The sequence below is a fragment of the Chinchilla lanigera genome, unplaced genomic scaffold (assembly GCF_000276665.1).
Source record: "Chinchilla lanigera isolate Chin_1 unplaced genomic scaffold, ChiLan1.0 scaffold00059, whole genome shotgun sequence".
Classification (NCBI taxonomy): Eukaryota; Metazoa; Chordata; class Mammalia; order Rodentia; family Chinchillidae; genus Chinchilla; species Chinchilla lanigera.
In genome coordinates this window covers 9,484,321-9,504,422 of record NW_004955460.1, presented here as the reverse complement: position 1 = coordinate 9,504,422, position 20,102 = coordinate 9,484,321, and the positions used below count along the sequence as shown (strand labels likewise).

The following is a 20,102-nucleotide window of genomic DNA, read 5'->3' as shown; positions in this document are numbered from 1 at the left end:
CTCCTTCCCTCCCTCCCTCCTTCCTTCCCTCCTTCCTTCCCTCCCTCTTTCCCTCCCTCCCTTCTTCCTTCCTTCCTTCCTTCCTTCCTTCATTCATTCCTTCATTCCTTCATTCCTTCATTCCTTCATTCCTTCATTCCTTCATTCCTTCATTCCTTCATTCCTTCATTCCTTCCTTCCGAGTCGAACTTAGGACCTTGTGCTTGCCAGGCATGCACTGTGCCCTGGCCCAGGCCCTTGGTTTCAGTCTGAGAAAATCTTCATTACTCTTCACTTTTGCCAGGACATAATCTTGCTGGATACCAACTCCTAGGTTGCTGATTTTTCTCTCTTCAGAACTCAAGTACTTCTTCCACTCTTCCCTTGCTTTTATGGTTTCTGGCAAGAAGTGCAGCATTTCTTGTTTCCTGATATGTGTGCTGCCCCACCTCGCTGGCTGCTCTGGAGATTCCCATCTGATTTTCTTTAGTTTGGATATGATATGCCTATGTGTAGAATTTTTGTTCTGTTTTATGTTCTCTGAGCTTTCCAGATGTGGAATTTGGCAGTTTCCACAGTTAGGAAAACCTCAGCCATTCTTATTGGAGACAGTTCTTGGGCTCTTCTCTCACTTTCTTCTTCTGGTCTTCTTGTGATGCCTGATTTCCACCTCTTACAATTGTCTTGCTGTTTTTTTTTCTGGTACCAGGAATTGAACTCATGACCTTGCGCTGCCAGGCAGGCACTGTGCTGCTGAGCTAAATCCCCAGCCCCTTGTCCTGCTGTTTTTGTTCTTTTATTATTTTTTCTTTTTGCATTTTAGTTTGGCTAGTTTCTATCAGCATATCTTCACATCATTCTTTTTTCATTTATGCTGTCCTTTTATTATTTTCATCCTTAGGCTCTTTGCAATTTGTTGTTTTATTATTTCTCTGTTCTCAGTGTTGGGAATTGAATCTCAAGCTCAGCAAGTGCTATGTGTGCTTTTTGGTTTGTTTTTTTTTTTGTCTTTTTGAGACAGGGTCTCACTATGATGTTCAAGCTGGCCTTGAGTTCACTTTGTAGCCCAGGCTGGTCTCAAACTCGCAACAATCCTGCCACAGCCTCCTAAGTGCTGAGATTACAGGCATGTGCCAACATGCCCGACACTGCTCTACCTTTGAATCACATTCTCAGCTCACTTTTTTGAATTTTTAAAGTTAAATTGTTAGCTTGCTATGCTCAGCTTTTAGGTTTTCTAAGTAAACATCAAATTAATAAATTTCCTTCTAGGTGCTTTATCTTGCATCCTAATGGTTGTGTGTGGCTGTATATTTATGTGTGCAAGGGAGAGTACATCTGTAGAGGAGCACATGTAGGTAGGGGTTCCATGGTATATGAGTAGTGCATATGTGTGCAGACTGCAGAGCATGTGCCTAGCATGTGGATAACGTGCATGGTATATATGTATGTGTGGCCTACAGAGAGCATGTGCATGGCATGTATGCATGTGTGTAACCTGCAGAGAGTATGCATATTATATGTGGCATGTATGTAGTGCAGGGACGTTGACCTGATCATTCTTTATTTAAAAAACTTTACATATTTGTGAAATATAAAATGCAGAAAAGGCCAAAGTGTTTCCATAAAGGTCACACTAGTTTCAGTGTATATTTTCATTACCATTCAGTTCTATATATTATCAAATTTCCTGAATGTTTTATTTAACCTATTGTTATCTGAAATATGGTTTGGTTGTTTTTTTTGGTCTTGTCTTTTTTGAGACTGGGTTTCACTATGCAGTTTAGGCTAACCTTGAATTTCCTTTGAAGCCTTAGCTGGCCTCAAACTCACAACAGTCCTACTGCCTCAGCCTCCTCAGTGCTGCAGTCACAGGCACCACACCTAACTTGAAGTATGTTTTTAAATTCACAAATGCATTGAATTTTCTTGGTAATCTTTTAAGAATGATTTTGAACATGATGATTTTTTATTTTAAAAATTAATTGTGAATATATCTTTGGAAATTTGTTGTGACATGTTTTGTGTCACACCATTTGCTAAATTTTTATAATGTTCTTTGTGCTTTGAAACACTGTGTCACACTGAGTGGTTTGGGGCAGTGTTCTGAAAATATCTTTTAGTTCAGAATTTTAAACAGTGCTGTTGAGAGTTTCCACTTCTTACTCCTGTGTATCTGCTCAGTCTGTCAGTTCTGTTAGCAACACACTGACATCCTGGTGTTTCATCAGGGTTTATGTTTTGAGGCTGGCATTGTGCGCTCACAGCTTAAAACCCACACAGTTCTGGGGCACCAGCCTGTGCTTACGATGTGATGAGCCTCTTTGTCCAGTGAGGCTTTTTGCCTTAAGATGTGTTTTGTCAGATATTGATGGAGCTACCTCTGTCTTTGGTTACTGTTTTTTTTTACACACTTTTCCCTGAATCCTCTGTGGTTTTTTTCCTATAAATACTCTGCAGCTGATAGTCATTTTTTCTTATACAGTACGAACATCCTTGTCTTTTAATTGGAATGTTAAGTCTGTTTACATTATTTATTTATCAGATTTATTTTAACTTCTACCTTCTATTTCATACTTTGTGCCTTCCATTTTTATGTTACTTTTCCATTTTCTTGTCTTTTGAGTATTTTTGGTTTTTCTCTCGTGCCCTCCCCCCATTTGCTTCTCTCTATTTTTTTTTTTTTTTTTTTTTTTTGAGATTTCCGTGAGTGTTGTGGAGCAATTCAAGACTCCATAGTGCCCTGAAATGCTTTTATAAAATATACATTTTAGTGCTATTATTTTTCCGGAGTTCTGTTTTAAATTTGAAAGTTTCCAGTGGATAACATAGTATTACAAGACTGGAAGGCTGTAAACAGCAGATAAACTGAGATGGACAGCTGTTTCGTACCCTCCCTGTGGCTTGTAGTTCACCTGCCTGGAGGTGGCTGTGTGTGGCTATGTTAACACAGGACATGCTAGTGTCTGAATATGTGTATGTGGCTCCTTTAAAAATCATCCATGTCCTTGCATGCTCTGACTTCCTTTCTGTATCTTGTAGATACCTGATTATTTTAGTGTTTCCTGTAGCTTGCTTAGTAATTGTTTAGTTCCATCTGGAGCAGTACTGGAGATTGAACACAGGGCTTTTGCACTGAGCTACATCTCCTGTCCTTTTTTATTTTGAGATAGGGTCTGGCTAAGGTGCCCAGGCTGGACTTGAATTTGCAGTCCTCCTGTCCCAGCCTCTCAAAGTGCTGGAATTACAGGCATGTGCCTCAGTGCCTGGCTGAGCTCCATCTGGTTTTAGGCCCCATGGGCTGGGCAGCTGTGGGCTTGTGACACTGATGATCATTTGGATCAGGACGTGTGTGCTAGCTACTTTGCTCTTTATTCCTCCTGACATCTTGGACCCTCCTCTGTTCCCTTATTCTAAAGCATACCCTGTGTACTGTTGTCCAGCAAGGGCACACTGGTGTGACTCTTACTTTCACTTCCTCCCTGCATGTGGAGGTACTGCTCCCAGCCCCCATCCTGGACTTCTGCTATGGCGGCTGACCTAGTAGCTGTCAGGTCTTCCCTGCGAGCCCTGGGACCCTAGCATCCCCTGTGCAACTGATGACCACTTACCCCTCTAGGTATGCTGACCCCTAACTCCAGCTTGGAATAAGCAGTGGCTTCTAAATCTGAAGTTGAGTATTTTATAAATTCTGAAAGATCCTCAACACTGATTCCTTAATGCTTACCTCTCTGCCTCAATTCCTTCTGTGATTTTAATTAGAGCCTTTTATAGCTTCCTTATTATCCCTTGTGTGTCCCTTAGCTCTGAACGTTTTCCATCTTTGCCCTTTGCTTTTTTTTGGTTTATTCTTTAGATTTAGCTTTCAGTTTGCTGAATCTCTCTTTAGCCACTTCTGAACTGCTGACTTACTATAGTAAAATTTGTAGTTGTTCTATTTTTACTTTGTTCATTTTTTAGTTTTGTTTTTGTAGCTCTTTTAATTTGCTTGTTATTTCTTATATCTTGTAACTTACTAATAATTTAAATTCCTTTATTATTGTAAGTATATTATGCAGACTTATGTACTATTGGTTTTATTCTTATTTTGTGTGGCTTGTCCACTTTCATTTGCATTCTATGAATTTAAATGATAAACTTCTCTTCCCACAACTTGTCGTTGGGGTTTATCTGGGCACAGATTGTATTTCTGGCTCCACATTAGGGACTGTAGTTGGCACCTGCCTTTGTGTACATGCGCATGTGTAGCTGGTCTAGATAAACACAGATATTGTGTAGATACTGTCTGTGTCTGCCTGGGGTTTTCCAGCTCCCAGATCTTATGAGTGTGGGCTATGGTCACAGATTCTCAATGCTGGACTTTTCTGGGTTTTCCTTCTCGCTACCATCAGGCCTAACTTCTGAGTGTGCACTGTTGTTACTGTAGTGGTCTGTTTATCATCAACCCTTCCACAGTGGATTGTGGCTATTCTGCCCACTTTTCAGTTGTCTACCCTGCTCAGGCACTACACTTACTGCCTTTCCTCTGTACAAGGGCCAATTGAATAGCAAATCTCAGCTACCCCAGGGATTTGCAGCTGCTTCCTAGGGAGGTTCATGATGTCTACACTTACTGCAGACACAGGTCAGAGTCTGCCTGGAGTCCGTGCCCTGTGAGGTCCATGGAGTACAAGAGGTCTGTTCCACATGTGAGACTCAGGGTAGACTGTCTCACAGAGATGGGTGGGACTGACATGGTGTTGATGTTCTTGAGTGTGGCTTGTCACCTGTGATGCCTATAGTCAGAGCTGGATATCCATGGAAGGTAACTCTTCTAACCCTAAAAGCTGGCTTTACTCGTGTCTGGAGTGTCCCCCATGGAGGGTTGTGTCTACTTCCCAGTGAGCCCTCGAAGGAGATGGCCTAGGTGGAGGTGACCCTGAAAGTCCTTGGTAAATGCTGCCTAGAGCCTCCTATAGATGTTCAGGTCTTATGCTGCGTGGGCTGGTATGTCTGGAGCCTGGGCTCCGGGTCAGGCACCTCTGCCTGGGGTTCAGGTGCCTCAGGGCAGTTGGAGCTAATCAAAGGAAGCTCCTTGAGTGTTAGCTCCAGGTTGTAACTGTGCAGATGCCACAGAGCCACATCGTAAAACAAGGTGTTGTTGTCTCCATGTCCTTCCTACTTACTGGAACTTCTTTGTTATACTTTGTATCTAGATGTCTTCCCAAAGCCTCATACGCTCATATGGGTGAGGCTTTTGGGTGTGACTGGATTGTTGGGTGCGTGGTGCTGAGTTAGTCCTCTGATTGGTTTAGCATAGTTCTGGGTGTGGATAATGGGCTTATTGAAGAGGGAAGACCACCCTGGGTGTGGGTGGCACCAACCAGTAGGTTTGTAGCCTGGATGGAATAAAAAAGGAAAGAAGAAGAGTGCTTCACTACTTCCTGTCTATCTTGCCATGGACTGTTTCTCCTGGACCATGTCCCTTCACCATGCTGCCCTGCACTGGAGCCAGCTAACTATGGATTGAAACCTCTACAAACTCTGAGCTAAAATAAATCTTTCTTCCATTAAGTTGTGGGTGTAGGGCGTTGTATCCCAGCAGCAAGGAGAAAGTAACTAAGAAATTCTTCCTCCCGTTACTGATGTTCAAAGTTCCTGTCATGCACTTGACCTGCAGGAACTGGCCTTGGACTAATTTCTGAGAGTGGGGCCGAGGTCCCCAGGAGCAGCCCTGGGTTCACAGAGCCTTGAAAGTTCCCTTACAGCAGAGGTAGGTAAGCAGAGCTCACGAGGTATGACCAGAGCCTTGAGGAAGTGAGGAGTCTGTGGACCTTAAGGGTCTGGAGCAGGGAGCCACTGCACCCAATTGTGTTTCTGTGACGTACTTGTGGTCTTCAGAACGTGTTCAGGTATTGATTTGTTAGTTTCAGATAGGACATAGCAGTTTCAGGTGGCCAGTGTCTCCTGTGCCCTTTGTGAGTTTATGGAGTTAGATGTGCTGTTTTCCATCCCTTGTGCCAGCAGCTCATATGGGTCCAGAGGCATAGAGACCCCAGGGCTTCACTGTTTTTTTGGTTTTTTTTGGTACTGGGAATCGAACTCAGGACCTTGCGCTTGCTAGGCAGGCGCTTGTGCCGCTGAGCTGTATCCCCAGCCCTTCTGCTGGTTTCTTCATAAGCGAGACAGTATACTCTCAACTCTCTGACTCTCTTTCACTTGCGATCAGTTATGTGATGGGCAAGTTCTGTTGCTTACAAACAGGACTGTCTGTACCCAGGAGATGCGCTCAGTGGAAAGTGATGTTTTATTTTGTACTTCCTGAGCAAGTCTTTAAGGCTGTGTCGTACAGCCTGGGTGCTGGTTTGTGCAGCGATTAATCGCCGGCATTTGCTCAAGTGGAAACAAAGCGAACTTGACTGCAAGTGGAATCAGTCATTAAAAAGTCATTACCAAATCACACCAGCCCAGTGCCTCCTCCTCTACTAATGGCAAAACAATTCCTTGAAAGGATACAAACAACAAACTTGCGCGTAGTGTTTTTCTTCCTTGCCAGCCATTGCTAGCCTGGAGATGTAACAGAAGAGAACCCTAGTGAAGGGCAGCATTTTGGAGATTTATTGGTCAATAAAGGAGACAATTACAGCTTGTTTATGGAAGGAAATCCCCCATCCTGGCCTCTTGCGGCATCGACAGTGTGGTAATGATAACTTGGGTAACCAGCTTGAAATGATAAAAGTCAATAGGAAGATATAGGATTTCAATAAAATTATGACACTTCATAAACCTTCCTGTGGAAACAAATTTTCCCTGGATATGTGACCAGTTCCAGTTGGATTTGTAACTTTAATTTCTCACTTATTGAATTTTTTGTCATCAACTAATTACACAGTCCACGCTCGATGACAACCCCAAGCCTCAGCTGCTTGTGAGGGAAGAGGCCAGACATGACAGCCCAAGGCCCTGGGCCCTCAATTAGCTCAAGAGAGAGGAGGCAGGGCCCTCCTGTCCCACTTGCAAGGCAGGGGCAGCTGAGAGTGTGGGCACTGAGATAGCTGAGCTGTTGGATTGGCCTCTCCCCAGGAACACAGCTGGGCTTCTGTATGTGAGTGGGAACAGAGAATGTTGTATGGGAAGGGCTCCAGCCTCTGGGGAACACTCTCAGGTGGGCTGGGCGAATAGGTAGGTCTCCAGCAGGGTTGGGAACATGCCCACTGAAGCAGTGCTGGTGCCAGCAGACCCTGCAGCTCACTTGATGGGGAAGCCTGGGACCTGGTGCAGTCATGCAGGGCTGTCTGATTTTCCTTCAGCTCCCTTCCCAGGATGTGTGTTGGAGATCGACAGGTTATGCCAGTGAGCAGGTAAAACCTGCTTCCCGGCTCTATAACTGGTGCCTGATGGCCAGCATTAATACAGTTCTGTCACTTGATGGGCAACTTGTTTACAGGGTGGCTCACCAGACACTTAGACCATGGCAGTATTGACTGCATAGCTGTCCTTACAGCCATCTTGCTAAGAAGGAACTGAGACTCGGATGATTACATGACTGACCTCAGAGCAGAATAGGGTTTGAACCCTGGCCATGGAAGCCAGCCCCGGCGTCCTCGCCACTGACTCCCAAATTGATGTGCTCAGAGCCAGGTGGTGGCACATACCAAAATGTCAGTGAAAAGTGCTGGGTCAGCTACCCAGACCTGCATCATCTGTCCACACCCTGCCAGGGTGCTGGGGGATGTGTATATGCGCAGGGGATGGAAGAGCTGTGCTCATGCCCACTGAACTAGGGGTGGGTTCCGGCATGACCTAGATCTCCTGGGGCTGGGCCTCCTGAACCTAGATGTGGCATCTGAGGCCAGAGGAACCCAGTGGCTCTGAGCTGTTAGGTCCACATCTGAGAACCCCCATTAGGGGAGGGGAGAACTCAGCAAACAGCCAGGAGAGACCAGGCTTTCCTGGTCAGACCACACCCCTCACACAGCCTGCAGAGCAGCTCAGCTCCCATGTGGGGCATCCTCCCTGCGGCCTAACAGAGGACTTGCCCCTTTGGGTTCACATGACAAATAATCCAGCATTCAAGGAAGGAATCTGTCCCAGTCCCTAGTCCCTGGCTTCCTGGCTTACACTGTCAGCTTCTGCACTTCTAGCAGGGCACAGATGGGTAGTGACTTCTGTCCTGGCTCTGAGTTACGCCTGACTCTGTGGTTATCTGTCATCTCAAGAAAACGGACCTTGGCTTCACAAAATGCCCACTTATGCCCAAGAGGAGGTAGGGTGCTGGGCGTGGCTAGTGGCTTCATCCATGAGCTCTGTGGGTAGACAAGGTACTTGCTGAGACCACAGCAGTTTCGGTTGGAGCTGGCTTTCAGGAAGCTTTTAGGTGCAGTAGGTTTCTCACCCCAGTGGGACATGTGGCATCCCTGCTCTATTGGGTCTTCATTCATCAGGCTGCTGTTTATGTCCTTGCTCAGAATGTTACTGGTCAGAGGCTCAGCAGCAAGGGGGTATCCAGCCTGTCACCAAGACTAGGTTCAGGCTCTTGGGAAAGCACCTAGGCCTCTCAGGTGGGCTGTTTGGAGGAGGGCGCTGTTGGCAGGTACATAGGAACCCAAGTCCTGAGCAGCTTGAGATTCACTTCCTGTCTCCACCAGACTCCTGTCTCCGTACTCCTCCCAGCCATCCCCAGTGTCTCCTCTCCACTCTGACCAGTTGCCCTCTGCCCGCAGGAGCGAGATGGCATGCGCGCCATCCTAGGGTCCTACGACAGCGAGCTGACCCAGGCTGAGTATTCACCCCAGCTGACACGCCGCATGCGGGAGGCTGAGGACATGGTGCAGAAGGTGCATGCCCACAGCTCAGAGATGGAGGTGAGTCTGGTGGAGGGCTGTCAGCCATGGGGGCCATGAGGGCTGGGGTGGGGTGTATGGGGAAGGCATGGCTGGAGACCAGTAGTTTGCACATAGAGTCTGCTTTAATTCTCATGATGGTACTGGGCGTCCAGGGCATCCCAGGCAGCTCCAGCCAGCAGGCAGATGATGGAGTCAGTGTGAAGCTTTGTAGGGGTCTGGGGAGCCAGCTAGAGGTCGTGGTGCCATATTTTATTCTTAAAGAGTAGGTTCTCCTTACCATGTGCTCTGTTCTATCCCTATCCTGGGGCTGTTAGTGTCCCCCAGGGAAAGGGCTATCTCAGTCTGTGGCCTCTCTCTGTTCCCCATTGCACCTAGCACCACCCCATTATCTTCTGTGAAGTCCTGTGCTCTCTTCCAGTGAAGTGTGGACATAGGACCAGTCCAGTTGTTTTTTTTTTTTGGGGGGGGTTTTTGGTTTTTCTCCGGTACCAGGAACCGAACTCACGACCTTGCGCTTGCCAGGCAAGCGCTTTTGCCGCTGAGCTAAATCCCCAGCCCCCCAGTCCAGTTTTGAAGAGCCTGCCTCCCAGGTCCTGTGGCACCATGGACCTCCAGCTCAGCTCATGGCTGTGTGCGCTGTGGCACCCAGGAGCCTGTGTCCCATTCCCACACCCTCACAGCTCCTCCCTGGGTGGTCTGCATGGCTCTGAGCTCCTACCTGCGTGATGGGATGTGTCACTGTTAGGGGCAGGGTTCCCCAGCAAACCATCCCTTCCTGTGCAGTGAGGACTAGCAGCTTGCCCACTGCCCTGCAGCACAGCCCTTCCAGGTATGATGGGATCCCTGGCTTTGAACATAGGAAGGGGTCCAAGATGCAAGGAAAACCACCGCAGGTGTGGTGACTTATGTCACTGGTTCCTGCCCTGAGGCCTTTATTGCCATCATCCAGCACCGCTCTCACTGTGTCCCTAGAAACAGGCGCTGTCCTTGCCCTGGGTTTATTAATGAGGATGCTGAGGCATAGGGTTCAGGGCCATGCTCAGGTCACAGATGGCACAGGTGATACTGGGCTGGGAACATGGGTCTGCAGGCCTAGGTGCTCTATCTGTGGGCCATGTGCTGCCCTCTTTCTCCTGGGGTCCACAGTGTCTGCAGCACAGCCTGTGGCCCATGGTCTCTGGACCTGGGTCCACTCTTGACGGCAGTGGGCCTCGACCCATGGTGTGAGAAGTTGCAGAGAGAGGTGCTGACGTGAGCCATCGTCACTCAGTCCAGGTAGCTGTGGCCACTCCTCATTCATCCTGAGTGCATGGGTCACCTCTGAGCTTCTGGCTGGAGATGGCCTGGATCCACCACTTTCATTTCCCACCTGCATTGTATGTGCACCCTGGTAGAGCCTCAGCCCCTTTAGAGCTGAGCTTCCAGGTGGGGAAGACGTTTAATAAACAATAGTAGGCCAGCTTGCTATTGGTGTTGCTGAGTTGTGGAATAGGGGTCCTATGTGAGGGAGCATTCAGGGAGCTGTGCAGCTGTGGTCCCTGGGGACAGGTATGGGGGTGCATGCAGGCCGTGTCTGCCTAGTGCACCTGTAGTCGGCACATCACCCAGAGGCAAGGGAGGAGCACAGGGGCTTGGATTCTACCAGCTCCGTGTTGAGGACCACCTGGTCCAGGCTGCCCTCACACACATACCCCTTCTCTTTCCTGTTTGTACTGAGGCTGTGCAGGCTCTGGGGCAGTATTGTGTCCCTGCCTGGAGGGGATGTCAGACCTCATTGACATTCTTCACAGGGTGCATCCTAAGAGTGAGTGATACCCTCAGGTCTTGTGTGGCACCCTGGGCCCCACTGTGAGGCTGGGGACTCATCCTGCTGCCTCTAACTAGCATCTGGTGGCCAAGAGCAGGGCACACTATGAACAGATCTGCACAGATCTTCCATCCTCATCTACAAGGTTAACTCCAACTGTACCCAGTGAAATCATCATAAATTTAAGTGCGTTAATAGCCATTTTATTACAACACATTTGGCTCCATATGAAGCGTTAATGAGGAGAGATTTGCAAGGAAGGCTGTCTAACACCTTCCCATTGTACCAGAATTCCTCACATTGAGGGATCCCTGTCTGCACTGGCCATATGCACCCCGTACTGATCATTAGGAGCCCCACGGTTTGTGCACAGCTGTGTTGTATACTCTGTGCTCCGTCATATGATCAGGGTTGTTGGTGACCTCAGCACTCATGGACAGACAAGCTCAATGCATCTGTGCCGTGCAGGTAGCTTGGCAGGCCTCATCCCCCACTGCTTGCGGAGTATATTAGGGGACCCTTCTTCCTGTGCCTCTAGAGTTATTGGGGAATTGGCAGGTACAGTGCTGAGAGACCCAGCCAACGCAGAGTGCAGTCCTCCATCACTAGCACAACTGTCCCTCTCACCACCATCACTGGGAGTGTCCTGGGGTCAGTCAGGTGTGGGTTAGGACTGAGGAGCTGACCGCTCCCCTCACCTGAGGTCCCCTTACAGGCTCTTTCTTACAGGGACAGGCACTATGGCCTCCCTAGCCTCTATCCTGTGTATCCAGGCTGTGTTGGGATGGAGACATCTACAGGCATGCTCTGGACTCACCCCTGAGGGCTGCCAGTCACCGCCTGCTGTGTGGACGCCACGGAGTGCCACCTGCTCCTGCAGCTTGGCTTGGCACGCAGTCTCTGAGTTCAGCTTTGCCTTCATACTTGTAGCAGACCCTCCCCTCCTGGACTGTGCTGCAGTCTAGGGGAGGGAAGCCAGGGGTGCAGCCCCAGCCCATTAGGGATCAAAAGTGGCTGGACTCAGTATGCACTGGGGATCCTGCGTGGGTGCCTGTGAAGTCCTGCCCAGATGCCTGGCTCTATTCCAAGAGGAAAGCTGTGAGCCTCCTGTCTCCACCAGGTGGCAGCAGATAGGTCCATGGCCTGTTCCTGGGCCCAGGGAGAGCCAGCCTAGTATGGGGATGGGGCATGTCCTGGGGAGGTCTAACCTAGGACAGGGTTAGGTGGATCCAGGGGAGGCCTAGCCTGGGAACGGGTGGGGCAGGTCTAGGCAGAGCCAACCTGGGATGGGGTAAGACAGGTCTGAGAGCCCTGTAGCTGGCAGGGGCAGTCTACTATGGAGGGAACTCGGAGGTGGGGACCCCTCACTTTGAGGATTGTACTCTGCATTGGCTGGGTCTCTGAGCCCTGTACCTGGCCAATTCTCCCATAACTCTAGAGGCACAGAAGGACAGTAATCTGCCATCATGTCCCACCATGGGAGGAAGAAGGGTCCCCTAATGTACTCTGCAAGCAGTGGGGGATGAGGCCGGCCAAGCTGGTGGGGACCCCTCCTGTCTCCTAACAGTACTTTTTAAAAATTCTATGTTTATTTTTTTGGTACCAGAAATCAAACTCATGATCTTGTGCTTGTCAGGCAGGTGCTTTGCCACTGAGCTATATTCTTGGCCCTAACAGTCCTTTTTGAAGCCTGTACTGATTTGAAGGATGCTGCCCCTCCCCTGTTGGGGCCATCACCCACTGTTCAAAGAGGAGAAAGATGGGGGCACAGCCATGCCTGGAGCCGGGTGCTTGGTGTTAGCTGACTGGTGAGATACCACCTGCCGAATGTCAAGGAGGCAGCTGGGGGTCTGGGGACTCTGTGAGGCTGTAAGGGACAGAGGTTAGCTCCCCTTGGGCACAGCGCTGCTCATAAGAAGCATCTTGCAGTTATACCTTGTGGAAGCAGTTGCTCTCAGTGATATAGGACTGATGGGGTGTGGGATTTAAGGACTGTGCAGGTGTCCTTCCTTCTAAGATCTGTTTCTGCTCACTTCCTGGTGACACAGCCTTGTCCTCGCAAAGAGATTGTTCAACTGTCTAGGAATGGATTTAGGATGAACATGGGCCAATGGCATGGAGGGATTTCTCCTGAACCTTGGTGACATCACAGAAGTACTATGTGCAGAGAAACACCTGGTGGGCTGCTTTTCCCATGACTTGTGGAGAGGATACCTTTTAAAGTGGAAATGTAGTGTAGAAGTGAAGAAATCAGGGAAGCACATGAAAGCCAGGCCTCTATCCAGCCTGAGCATGGGGTCCTCGTTGCCTGGATTGTGGGTGGGTACTTGGTGCCACAGTGAGCTTGGCTTCATGGGTGACTCTGAAAGTATGGAGACCTCAGAGGACAGGTCTCAAAGACAGACGTCCTACACAAAGCCCTCTCCTCCCCATGCTGATCCAGAGGGCCTCTGTAGCTCAACTGGCCTGACTGTAGCCTCTGACCTCTGCCTCCTGAGCCATACCCCTCAGTAGAAGGCCATCTGGGGGTGCCTTGCTGCAGGCAGCTTCTCAGGGACCCCAGCTCCTTGATGGCCCTGGCCCTTGGTCTCCACACAGAAGTCAGTTAGGAAGAGGGAGAACATAGCCACGACTGGCTACAAGCAGGTTAACAAAAGAAAGAAAGGGCCAGGTGGAGGCATGGGGTCCGGTGAGAGTCGAGGCAGTGCCCACATGAAGTGCATGTGAAGATGGTGCCCCCCTACCAGAGTTATCCTGGGCCTGCATCTCCAGCCATCACTTGCTAGACAGAGCCTCATTGTTGTCTAATGAGGTCTGGCAGTCCCTCCATGGCCAGGATAAATGCTTCTTCCCAGAGCAGGATGGGGTGAGAACATAGAAGGCCTTTTGAGCTTGGCACAGGTATCAGAAGGCTGGGCCCTGCTGGAGGCGGGAGTCCTCCCAGGCAGTTTCAGGCCTCTTGGGCTCTTGGTGAGCTGGGGTTTCCCTGTGAGGCCAGGCTGTGGGGTTGGGGTGAAGACACCCAGCCAGCTGCTCTTGGCTCCCTGGACTGCAGAGCCTCTGGGGCATCCTGGTCCTCATCACTCAGGTGGCTGGTAGGAAAGTCATCAGAGCTAGGTGACCAAAGATGCACCGGTGGAAGCTGTGGGATGGGAGATTGGGCTCTCATGGCCCACTGCTAGTCCAGGCCCAGCCCAGCTCACTGGAGCCAGTGCCATGCCCAGCCTGGGGATCCACAGCCAGGTCCCCTTCCTGTCTCTAGCCTGACTTTTTTGGGGACAGGCCTCTGGGCAGGTCATGAACACCCTGGCTTATGAGCCCTGTTTTGCCCCAAGGTCCAGCAGACACTCCCTGACCCCATCAAACTGCTCATTCATGCCAGTTCATTAATCAAGATGATGGACATCGCCTTCCACATAGCAAGTGCCCTGGGGTGCAGGTGCTGGGGTGAGGTGCTGTGGCCTGCACTGTCTCATCATCATCTTACCAGCCACGTGGGGCAAGGCAGAGCCTCCCTTTTGCAGGGGAGGAAGCTAAGGCTCAGGGTAGAGGAGAGTGGCCCGAGGTAGACCTTCCTGTTTGTCCAGTCCCTCAGCATGGTGACCAACCCCCACCCCCACTCCGTACCCAGGCCTGCCCCAGGGGCCAGGGTGTGCTGGTAAATGGCAGTGCTACTCTACAGTCCTGACAAGACCTAACTTGCTGCTGGAAGTGGCCAGACATCAGGGCTGGTGCCCTTGGAGGCTCCCGTAGATGGGCATTTTGGTTACTTTATTAAGTAGTAACTTTTCACAAGTCAGAAGTTTTGGAAACTCCTCAAGCTTCAAGAGCCTTTAAAGTTACTTTGTGCTGCCTGTCAGGGGTTTATTTGTTGAGTGTCCACACTGACACACCATAAGGAGTTCTGTAACTTTAGGGACCTCATCCCTGAAAGTCCTGTAACACCACCCATGGGTGAGATGCTCATGGGCCTGAGGTGCTCAGTTTTCTCAGTGAGCCATTTTGGTGGCTCAGGTGCATGCTGGGGAAGTAGCCCACAGCCGCAGGAGTCTGACTATAGCCAGACTTGCTGTCAAGCAACAGAATGTGTCATGTCCCCTCTGCCAGTATTGTGGCGTAGAAGGGCTGTGGGGAAGTAGGTGGAAGATGCTGCCAGCCAGGAGGACCTCAGAGTGTCCTTATGGAAAAAGGTGCTACCCCTTTCACCCTCTGCCTCCCCATTCCTCGCCCACTTTGTTCCCCTTTTTGTTTCCAGTACTCACTCAGTCTCTTTGTTCTTTGTGCTCTCTCTCCTGTCCCTCTGCCTCCACCCTACCCTTCAGTCCTGAGCTCCTGTTTCCTCTAACTCAGGGTTAACTCGTGCACACAGGGTGTGCCTGTGGGCTGATGGGGTCCTTCAGGCCAAGCTGGACAGGTGCAGGTTCCAGGCATACATGGCCAGGGAGCTGGTACTGCCTCCTGTCAGTGCTCCTGTGCTGCCTCTGTGGCTTTCTCAGCCAGCTCTGACATAGGCAAAACATTTCAGTAAAACAAACTGGAAATGTTGAGTTGGGAGAATCCCAGTGGCCCGGCTCTGGTAAGGGCTGTGCCGTTTTATGTGGATTTTATTTATTCCATTTAATAAAGCAGCTGCAGAAGTTGGTAGCAGATGTCATGAATCCTCTGTCAGTGGAGCTATAAATACGAGTGTGTGGCACCTTGATTCCACACATTGGCCTGATCTGTGTTTCCAATTTATTTAATTAAAACAGATTACAGTGCTGCTAGCTGTGTGGTGGTATGTGGAAAATCCCAATTTCAGATTGCAGTGGATCTGGAGTAATTTCTGGCTTCCAATTTAGGCAAAATAGACTTCCCTTCTCCTATCTCCTTCTCTTGTTATTTCCGTGGAGCTCCGATGGTGCCATCTGTCACAGTATCCACTCCCAAGGGGCTTTCCCTTCTCGTATTTGTTTAGTGCTGTCCCATACGAAGTGGGAAGGCTGCACCCTACCAAGCCTGGACAGAGCAGGATGGAAAACCCTGAAATAATCAAGAGAAGTGGGTGGAGGGGCAAGTGAAAGAAAACAACCCCAGAACTCTGACCCTAGGGCAGCCCCTGGGATCAACCACGCATGTGGACTTCTGATCCAGTCCTTAGCACGAGTGGACAGCCAGTGGTATCTGCCCAGGAGTGGCCACCCCATCAGGAGGAGGAAGTCTTCACCGGAAACACGATGCACTGGCGGAGGAGATTCTGCATGCCACCTTCTGTAAGGATACAGTGCTGCTGCACGGTCATGCCAAGTTCTTCACATAGGTTCTTGGGCATCACAGCAACTGTGTGGTAGGGCTGACCATTCCTTTATAGAGGGAGTAAAACATGCTGTGAATTTGAAGGCCACACTGCTGATTGGAGCTTTGATCACATGGCTTCATATTCAGCTCCTTCAGCCCCTGCAGCCCCGTCTTCAGGCAGACATGAGCTTGCATTAGTGTCCGCCACAGGGCTTGTAAAGGCACAGTTGCTGGGCCCTTCCCTCAACATTTCTAACTTCGTGCATATGCAGGGGTGGGGGACAGCTCCAGGCCACACCCGGGAGCCAGTGTCCTGCAGAGCTGTCCAGCAGTAAGCCAAATTTGGAGGTGTAAGTGGGGCTATGTTATCTCGCCCTTCCCAGCAGAGCCCACTCTTGCTCTCCCAGCGCCCTTCCTCACAAGGTCTGCAGCCTGGCTCCACAGTCCGTACTAGAGGGCACCTCTGTGTTCTTGTTCACATCCCCCAGGGCCACTGCTAAACAAAGTGCACTCAATTCCTGGTTCTGTGGCCTGGACAGACTCTCAGATGATTGGCCCATTGGCTCATGTTGTCCCAAACTTGTTTGAGCTAGACAAGGAAGCTGGGGCCCGGGGCTGAGTCCCTCCTCTTCTGCATTGACTGTGATCTTGGGGACCCTGCCTGTGTGGGCACTGGTGCAGGCCTGGTGCTCTCCTCTATGCAGGCCCAGTGCTCTGCTCTCCAGTCTTCCCTCCGAGGCCATCCCACATCCTACAGAAGCTGTCCCAGCCTATGGCCACCTGCAGTTTTCCCTGCTGCATCCTGGGCTCACTGTACACGACAGGGGTGCTGGGTCATCAGGCAGCCACTTCACACTTCGGGATAAAAATAGCCCTGCTGCAGTATTGATGCAGCATGTACATGTTGCAGATAGTGCATGTGTCTGTGGCTAATGTCCGAGCACACTTGGGCATCTGGGGAAGACCCCTCAGTGTGATACTAACTCTGGTTGCTTTATCCTTGGCCACCTGTCCATGGCTAACAGGAACTGCACCTTCTCACTCCCTAGCTGTCACCCACTCTGGGCTCTAGCACACCCTGCCCTCCTTTGTTTCTGTATGGTAGCAGCGTCTTGGTCAGAGCCAGGAGTTTGCCCATGTGGAGCATGATCAGAATGGGTATGATACGTGACCACTCAGGCTAGCTACTAGCCCAGATGTGTGTTCCAGTAGGCTGAGGCTAGCTGTGGGCAGACAAGAACAGCTGGTGGGGCCAAGAGATCTTGGTGGGTCTCCCACTTAGAATGTAATCTGGCTTTGTCTGGCAGGAGATCGCTAGGAGAAAGCCAGGTGGTGGCTGTATAGACAGCTCCACTTCATAAAGCCCCTGCAGTGGTGTGGGATGCAGCCAACACTGATGCCATCGCATCCATTGGAAGAGACACCAGCAGCACCTGAGCCCCATGTTGCCCACCACCTCCTGCTGGCCTTCCTGCCCCAGCCTAGGCTGCGGGCTGACTCCTGCAAAGAGGCCCAGGCCATCCTTATTTCCTCCCGGTGCTATGGAGGAAGTAGCTTCCACAGGAGGTGCTGTACAGGGAGGTAGGGCCTTGTTCTGTCTGTTGCTTCTAGGGAAGGATAGTGACTGAACACACTAGGCTATTCCTGAGGGGAGGCCTGGGCACCAGCAGCATCCTGACACAGACCCTGCAATTTTTTTGAGGTGATGGCTGTGCTTCTATTGCTCAGGCCTAGAACTTCAAAAGGGATCTGATGTCTAGATGTGGATGTGGTGAATGACATTGCCGCTAGCTGGGACACAGATTTGGCTGGGATGGCCTAGGTCTTCTCCCTACAGGCACCTTGTCTGACTCTGCTGCCCACCCGGGCTGCATGGTTGGGAGACCTTGCCAAAGGTGCATGGCTGGACCATGTGATGAGATGCCCAGTGCTAGAGAGGACAGTGCGTTTCCTGGAGTTTGATTCTGGTCAACTCTTTCACCAAGATGTGGTTCTGCCCGGAGCTGGTAGAAGTTGGTGGAATGTGTTCCTGTTGACATAAGGTGAGCCTCTCTGGGCATCTCGGGATGCCAGTGTTTGATCAGGCACAGGCTGAGTTCAAGGGTGTCCTGCTGATCCTCAGATGTGGACATCAAGGTCAGTCAGAGCAGGCAGCTGCTGCTCACTGTCTTTCAGTGCCAAGGGGCAGAGTGGGGGCAGCTGGAGCATATTTAATAGTTCCTTTCAATGTATACCTCGGGTTGGAATTAGCGAGTTACAGGTTGTGCAGATGTAACGCAGTTGTTAAACTTTAAGGAAAATACCAAATTGTTTTTGCGAAGTTACTTTCTAGTTTTCATTCCCACTCTCCGCATGGACAAGATTCAGTTGATTTACTTCCTTTCCAGCTCCCAGTGCTGCCAGAGTTCTTCGTGTTTGCCAACCAAATGGTTGCAAAGTGGTATTTCGTTGTTGGTCCTGATTTGCATTTTCCTAATTACTAACCATGTTAATTACCTGTCTGTGTGTTTGCTGGCCATGTGCATTTCCTTTTCTGGGCAAAGTCTGTTTGCATCTTCGCCTGTTTTGCTGTTGTGTTTGTTTTTTTCTTATTGGTTTGTAGGTGTTCAGTGTGTTCCAGAGACTGATCAGGTGGTGGGGGTTTATGCACTTGCTGAGTTCCTCTTGCGGGTGGCACAGTAGGGGCAGCATCCTGCCTGGGCAGAGCAGAAGGATTATTTATGTGTCCGAGAGCAGACAGGCAGCTTGGTCCTGGAGCTCTTCTCTTCTGGTGGGTTCTGTGGGTTGCCCTCTATGCCCACAGGCCCCTCACACCTGGGTAGAGGGCCCCAGAGGAGGAGATTCAGCTGTTGCTCCCTCCCCAAGCCCAGCTGTGTCGGGGACAGAGGGAAGAGACAGAAATGCATCATCTTGCCTTTCACAGACCTGCCCACAGAAGGCTGCTGCTGTGGGCAGCAGTGGGCAGGGCTGGCCCTAGGTCTGCAAGAGTGGCCTCCAAGTACCTGTGGATGGTCAGCATTTATAGACAGAGCCCATGATGGCTGGCTCAGGGCAGGGATGTTCCCTTGATGGCCAGCCCTGCCTCTCTCCACACATCAGTCCCTGCCCAAGAGAGGGGCCCCCAGCTGTGCCTGAGAGCACCACAGTCTGCTCTTAAGGTGTGAGCTCATCTTTGTCTGATGATAATTGTCTCTCGAGGCTGACCACACCTGTGAGCCTCAAGGAATTTGAGGCACTGGGCTATACCTCTTTCATGGTGACCTCTGCTGGGCTTTCCGAAGGCATGAACTCCCTGTCATTAGCCTGCTCCAGCAGAGGCCAGGCAGTACAAGGATGTGGTCCCAGCACAGAGCTGATTGACCCCTACCCCCAAGGCTATGGCCCAACATGGTGCTCACAAGTGCTCTTAGTGAAGAGGAGGCCACCCTTGGCTAGATGGTCAGGTCCTCCCTCCTTCCTCTGCCTGAGTCCAGAGGATGCAGGCCAGGCCTCACGCCCCTTTCCCAGGTCCACCACCAGGTAGCCATGTCGAGGAGCTACAGAGATTTTCTGGGACTCAGGCAACTCTTCCACAGTATGCACCTGATGGGGTTGTTTCCTCCTTTGCTGCCTGGGTACAGAGCATCCCATGCACAGTACCTCCTGTCTCATCCTGTAACTGGGGGGCAGGATTTGGGATGGGATTTGGGTTTTCATGTTTCCTGGCTGCCACTTCACCAGTCCGGGGGACCCTAGGCCTGCCTGGGGTGGCAGCTCAGCCTTGCCCCACCTGGTGCCTGTCTGCCTCTAAGCAGGGAGGAGTGGTCACAGTGAGGTGTGGAGGATAGGAACAGGCATGAGTCTTATCAACAATCCTGACCCTCTTGGTCCTGTCTTGCAGGCTCAGCTGTCACAGGCCCTGGAGGAGCTGGGAGTCCAGAAGCAGAGAGCTGACATGGTAAGTCCAGCAGTGGTGTCCACAAGTTTCCCACATGGCTGAGGGCAGCAGGTTTAGGCCCCTGTGAGTACTGGGTCTCAGCAGGAGCTCCAGTCTGGTCCCCTCTCAGTATGTGTCCTGCAGGCATGAGCCTATGGCTTCTTTTCTTTTCTTTTTTTTTTTTTTTTATTTTTATTTTTTTATTTTTTTTTATTTTAAGGATAAAAGGAGGGAAACATTAACAGACATACAACATTTTACAAGATATCACAAGCACAATACAGACAATACAGAGTTA

General features: G+C 50.4%; 1 protein-coding gene across 8 annotated transcripts in view; it reads left to right on the top strand.

The window, feature by feature from the left end:
* Nucleotides 1-20,102, top strand: part of Mad1l1 (MAD1 mitotic arrest deficient-like 1 (yeast)) — a 331,751-nt gene that overhangs the window by 168,056 nt on the left and 143,593 nt on the right. For all 8 annotated transcript variants that reach the window (XM_013521213.1, XM_005397818.2, XM_005397819.2 and 5 more), the window contains 2 exons: nt 8,682-8,822; nt 19,769-19,825. In XM_013521213.1, the coding sequence (XP_013376667.1) occupies nt 8,682-8,822; nt 19,769-19,825 (198 nt within the window). The remainder of the gene's footprint in view (nt 1-8,681; nt 8,823-19,768; nt 19,826-20,102) is intronic.